At 38.1% G+C, this 5,840-nt stretch overlaps 1 protein-coding gene across 1 annotated transcript in view; it reads right to left on the bottom strand.

Moving 5' to 3' along the window:
• The window catches only part of LOC108765693 (protein Wnt-1), a 55,767-nt gene that overhangs the window by 5,346 nt on the left and 44,581 nt on the right, over positions 1-5,840 (bottom strand). Inside the window, exons 2-4 of the mRNA XM_018514524.1 lie at positions 4,619-4,799; positions 2,850-2,973; positions 2,549-2,706 (exon numbers count right to left, since the gene is read on the bottom strand). Of these exons, the coding sequence (XP_018370026.1) occupies positions 2,549-2,706; positions 2,850-2,973; positions 4,619-4,799 (463 nt within the window). The remainder of the gene's footprint in view (positions 1-2,548; positions 2,707-2,849; positions 2,974-4,618; positions 4,800-5,840) is intronic.

The raw sequence follows: 5,840 nt of genomic DNA, 5'->3' as shown, positions 1-5,840 counted from the left end.
TTAGACTCGATTTGGCATTGATACACATATTGATTTATTCATACGAGTCAATAATCAAGGAATTTTCATATAATTATTTTGATAATCCAACAAAATTATTTTCACATCTATATTTACCTAAATTTTTAGACATTTCAGCAGAATTGTTCTTTCCGTGCGATTTGTGTCTTCACTAAAAGTTAAATCAGTCTTTTTAGAGATCTTTTTAGAGATTTGATTTAATAAATCGTCGCATTTTTTATGTCGTATTTATCGCATATCAAATATTAATTATTTCACGTAGTATTATTTCAATTAGTGTAATAATTAGATTAGAGTGTAATAATATTCATATAATAATGATATATAATATTAATAATGTTAATATATTATTAATAATATGATTAATAGTATATTAATATTATCTCAATTAGTGTATACCGGATTTACGATTAAGTCTGAAATGAGCTGATCGTGATATTATTTTACGATCGTTCAAATTAAAAAAACGCGAAGGTTCTTCAATTACTGCTGCATCTGTTTGATGGTATAAAATTATAAACGATAGTAAAACAAAAACTTATTCACACCCGGTGGCTTTTAATGGTCACCCTCCTGCCGGCTGCTCGGCGAGAGAGCGGGCAAACATCATTACCTCCAAGTTCTGTGTTGCCGGTTATCCGAGGCATTTGTCCACGAATTCACCCTCGTTAAGACACATCCGACCCTCCCCCGCGATTTTCACGTTTTCTCACGCTCTAACTTTTTTGTAACTGGATGAAAATTTCTCCAACGTAATCGTCACGGTATTTTCTTAACAAAATAGGTATTAAAATTAATTATACAATAATTTAATAAGTAACAAAGAGAAAAATATTAAAATGGGAGAGAAATGATAAGATAGAAAAAAGAGAGGAATACATAACTCTTTGTACAAATTCTTTTTTCGAAATGTTTTTGATCTCTCGGCACAGAAATGTAAAAAAAAAATGTTAACTGTATATATTTATACACAAAATCGCAAATTCGCGTTAAAATCATCAAACTAGATAATAGTGCATAAATCTGATAATTTGATAATGATTGATAAATTTGCATTTTTTAAGGGAATATCTATAATTTGTTTATATTAAAAAAAACGATTAATATACAAATTATTACTATTATATTGGGATTAATAATAATATATTTATTGTAATATAATAATAAATATATTACATTAATAATTTATTTATTATTATTTTAACTCTAACATTGTTATTATTATTAATAAATCCTGATGTATAAGATTATATTGCAGTTCAAAGATATTAGAGTCCTAGATACTCTGACAAACGCGTTACCTAACTGTATCTGCACGTGTCACACGTCTACGTGTGTTGCGCGAACTCTCGTTCCTCATGCCCGACTAAGTTACGTGTCCGGATTGCAGGGGAAAAGGAGGGGAGGTGGGGACAGGGCCGGTGGGTTGTTGCAACTTAACAAGCTTAGCTCCCTTAATCCCCTTGTAAGGCAATGTCTACAAGGGGTCAGCCGTTCGCATGAAACGCATCCGTTTACTGCCTGAGCTTTGTCTTCGGCTAGCATTAAAATTCGCGTCGAAAGACCCGCCGGTGAGAGATAGCGGGCAAAGAGATATTAAGATAATTACCGATGCACGTGTTCCAACCCTTTGTAGCACGACGTTGGGATACAGGATACGCAACACGTCGGTCGATCAAAATAAAGATATTTAATATAAAGTATATTATATCAAACTTAGTATTAAATTATTTGATTCTTTTACGTGAATAACTCCTTTTATGTGAATCACTGAAGAAGTAATAGCGCGGATAAAATAGATAAACAGATACTGAGATAAAAATCCATGGCCAAGTATTCATAGTCAGTTTTTATATTTAAGACTGTCTTAAATACAATCTTAAGATGTCATAAACCAATCAGAGGGCTGCATTAGTGTCTTAAGACATTACTTAAGACGGTCTTAAAATAAGAACGGACGAGATACACAAAACTACGAGATATACGACATTTAGAACAAATTTATCACGATATTATGTACGACGAGGAATCGATGTAGCGAAAATGACTCATCAGGCATAGATAGAAACTCAAATAGTACAGAGAGTTCAAAAGAGTTCAAAAATAATTCAGTGATGTGTCGTCATCTGACCTCATTTTCAGATGCAACGAGAATTCTTTTCAGAACTTTTCAGAAAAAGAATACCTTTTACATCTTAAAATGAATTCAGAATTGATGATAGGTGTCAAACTTAATTCCTGCCGTTTTTCGTCTCCAAAATTGATTTGTTTCAAAGGGAAGATGAATGAATACCTTAATCAAAGTAATTTCCTCCATTTTCTGCTTTATTACTAATTAATAATACTTTATTAATAATACTTTTTTTTTTATTAAGGTATTTCCCTTCGAAACAAATCAATTTTGGAGACGAAAAACGGCAGGAATTAAGTTTAACACCTAATATATCACTGAATTCTTTTTAAACTCTGTGCTATCTGAGAAAGCACGTACGAGAGATATATATGAAAGAATCCTCATGACACTTACTTCGCTGCATCCTCCCCACTGCCAATTGTTCGGACGTCGCGCTCTCACACGATTGTCGCAGGAGCAATCGGTAAGCTCGCCTCTGGAACAAGCTCTCGTGACACTGTAAGCGACTCCAGCTGCTGATACGGCGTATATGAACGCGGCCTCTCGGCTATCTGCAAAACGCAAACGGAATTTTTTTTTGTCGCGCTACAAACCAACCACTCGATGGTACTTGATGTTACGAGTGTAGAACAACTCCGAGAAGCGACATATCCGGCCTGAACGGCGTCAGGCATCGAACCGCGTGAGTACTTACTGACTAACATGACGCCGCCAAACACGTTCTCGGGATTTTCCGGGCTGACGGAACAGTTCCATCTCGCTGATCTAAACTGGTGCTGACATTCCTCTATGGCGAGTCTAGCGCCCGCTCTAACTGCCTGCAAGCGTAAGACGGTGAAAGCTAAGAATCAAAAGAAACGCCGCTTTCGGATACTCTCGAGCGACGTTCCCTCGTATCGAGCAAGTCGATGCTCAAACAAGCATTTCCCATTTTTAACATCTTCAACTCTGTACACAGAAAGAACGATTTTGAAGTGTCTAAAAATTTAGCTATTATTAGATACAGATTTGAAAAGAATTTTGTTGGATCGTCAAAATAATTAAGCAAAAATCTCAAGCGATCAGTTTGAGCGTCTTACATAATTATTTCGATGGCCCCACAAAATTGTTTTCAAATCCATATCTAGCTAAATTTTCGGATACTTTAGCAACATCGTTCTTTCCCTGCCATTTAATGTTTTATTCCTTATTCACTTGATTAACCGACCAACTTTCTCTTTATTTTATCACGAGTATGAGTCATCGCTTGAGAGAACACTAGTACTAAAAATGATCATCTAGATAATATCTGACTCTGATAAAACAAATTCCCTGTTTGCGCAAAAACACGACGGCACGCTTTAATAAACCGTAAATCGCGGCCAGCCTACGTAGCAGTAATCGTGGATATCAAACAGTAAACATTCCGTGGGTCATTGAAAGGCGTTTAGTCTCTTAATGGGTTTGGTCGCTCGTTAAAAAATTAAACTTCGATACCCGGACTGACATATGAATATTCATGCCCGATCCTCTTTTGTCGGTAACTTACGCTCGGAAAAGCCGCGCCGCGCTGTCGGCGATATTCAAAGAGATATCGATGCCTCGAGGTTCCCCAGTTTGCCTAGGTGCCTAGATAGATTCCTAGACCGTCCCCTTTCCCCCTCGCCATCCTCCGCTCACCCCCGACACGTTTTGTGCATTAAGGAAAGGTAAACGCGATTTCGGGACGGTGTGAACCGCACGACGTCCGACTCGTTTTTGTCACGAACAGCATCCAGATTAAATCACGCGATGCCGATCGGGAAACAAATTTGTTCCGCTTAAAGAGTTCGTACCTACCTTATTGTATCACCGTAAATGCAGCGGTAAATCTTTGGATGCCGCATAACGTGCGTCCCGTTGCGAAAGCTTTCTCTATCCCGCAACGGATAGACGGATTACAATCAGATTTACAGACGGAGCAGTCGTTTAATTATATAAGGAAACGCGACCGAATTAATTTCTTTCGTTCCACGTTCGTTCAAATTCGTTAACTTGCCCCGTGAAAATTGAAACAATAATAACATACAATGTCGAAACGTTAGTCCGAGAATTCGAATCTCTAGTGGCGATTTCGTAAATTCCCCGGAGATTAAATTCAGATTCTAGAAATTGTCGGAGAGATTATCGCAAACACGCGGACACGAACCCTGTAATTCTACCGTGATTCCCCTGATAATGCCCAGAGCTACTAATCACGACACATTAATCCATTTATTACGCAGCGCAGAGGCGAAGCAGCCGTCGAAAGCTTTCTCAGAAGCGAGTCGACGAAAAATTTCGGCCAGTCGAAGGCCGATGTTCAGCACGCGGTCGTAGGTCCTGCGAATCGAATTAGCCGCGTGCTTCTCCGGGCATTAATCCGAGAGGAAGAGAGAGAGAGAAAGAGAGAAAAAGAGCGGCCGCGAGGCGAGGGCCCCTCCAGGGCCGCTACGAGGTAAATACCTGCAGGACGGGTGGCGAGCGGGAGCATATTGCCTGCTGCTTGGTGGTCAGGTGCGCGTTCTTACAGTTCTTTTCGGCGCTCGCCGGACCGATCACACCCGCGCCGGCGATCTGCGTCTGCGAGTCGACGCCGCTCCCTTGGATCGGGCCGGATGTCAGCCTCGGCTCCAGCCCCAAGTACCTATAAACCAGAACACGCGCCTCGTAATAACGTAATGACGGTTATATCGAGTGATTAATTTAATTAATTCCACGCCTCATTGCACGCGGGTTAGGCGCGCCGCTAAATAATGGGTCGTCGCGAATGAACGGCGCGTTCAACTACCACCCTTGTCTCTCCTGCGATTTATAAAAATGCAGTAGGTATAGTCTTGACCGACGGTACATTGTCGGTTTTTAATTGCTACAGTTAAAGCTGGCTAATTATGGGGAAGAAAGAAGAAAACCTCCAATGAGGCGTTATTGCATCGTGTATGTACGAATAAGATGTGCGATCTCTGATGAGCGCATTCTTCCGCGAGTAACCGTTGCCTTTTGATGCCAAGTCCACGGTAGGATCCAAGGCAAGTCAGCTTAAAGAACGTTATCGAGAGAACGTGGTAGCTCAAGGTTGTAATTAGTGGAAGTCGAGATAGTAAAAATAGAAATTGTTATATTAAACAAAGTATTTTTTAGGACTGTAATAGGAATACATAACAAGTAAAGGCCCTAAATGATCAAGCTGGATCATTAGTTTAAATAATTCAATGTAAATTTATATACTATCCAATCTTGCAAATTGCGCGCCGAATTTAATTTTCTTGAAACGTAATTCTTAAGAGAAATTGCTATGTTTAGAATAAACTTGATTAAATTGATATTACAGACATTGAAAATACAATTACATTATCTGCAGCATCTGCCTAAATTTCTGACATTAAATATATATAGCATATAAATAAAAAATCTAAAAGCATAAAAATTTGAGATTAAGGCTGGTATTTGTAGCCCTTATTTCAAGACCGTCTTGAGTAATGTTTTAAGCTAATGAGGCTCTCTGATTGATTCTAACATCTTATTACAGGGTTGGGTAAGTTAATTTTTTCTTTTAACTAAGTTAAGTTAAAGTTAACAACCTTGAAAATTTAATTTAGTTAAGATACAAGTTAATGTATAATGAAATTAATTGAATTAAAAGTTAAATTAATAAAAAAAAGTAATTAAAAAATTAAAAGTTAAATTT

The sequence above is a fragment of the Trachymyrmex cornetzi genome, unplaced genomic scaffold (genome assembly GCF_001594075.2).
Source record: "Trachymyrmex cornetzi isolate Tcor2-1 unplaced genomic scaffold, Tcor1.1 scaffold509, whole genome shotgun sequence".
NCBI lineage: Eukaryota > Metazoa > Arthropoda > Insecta > Hymenoptera > Formicidae > Trachymyrmex > Trachymyrmex cornetzi.
The sequence above is the reverse complement of the archived record's forward strand: the minus strand, read 5'-3'. Positions and strand labels throughout refer to the sequence as shown.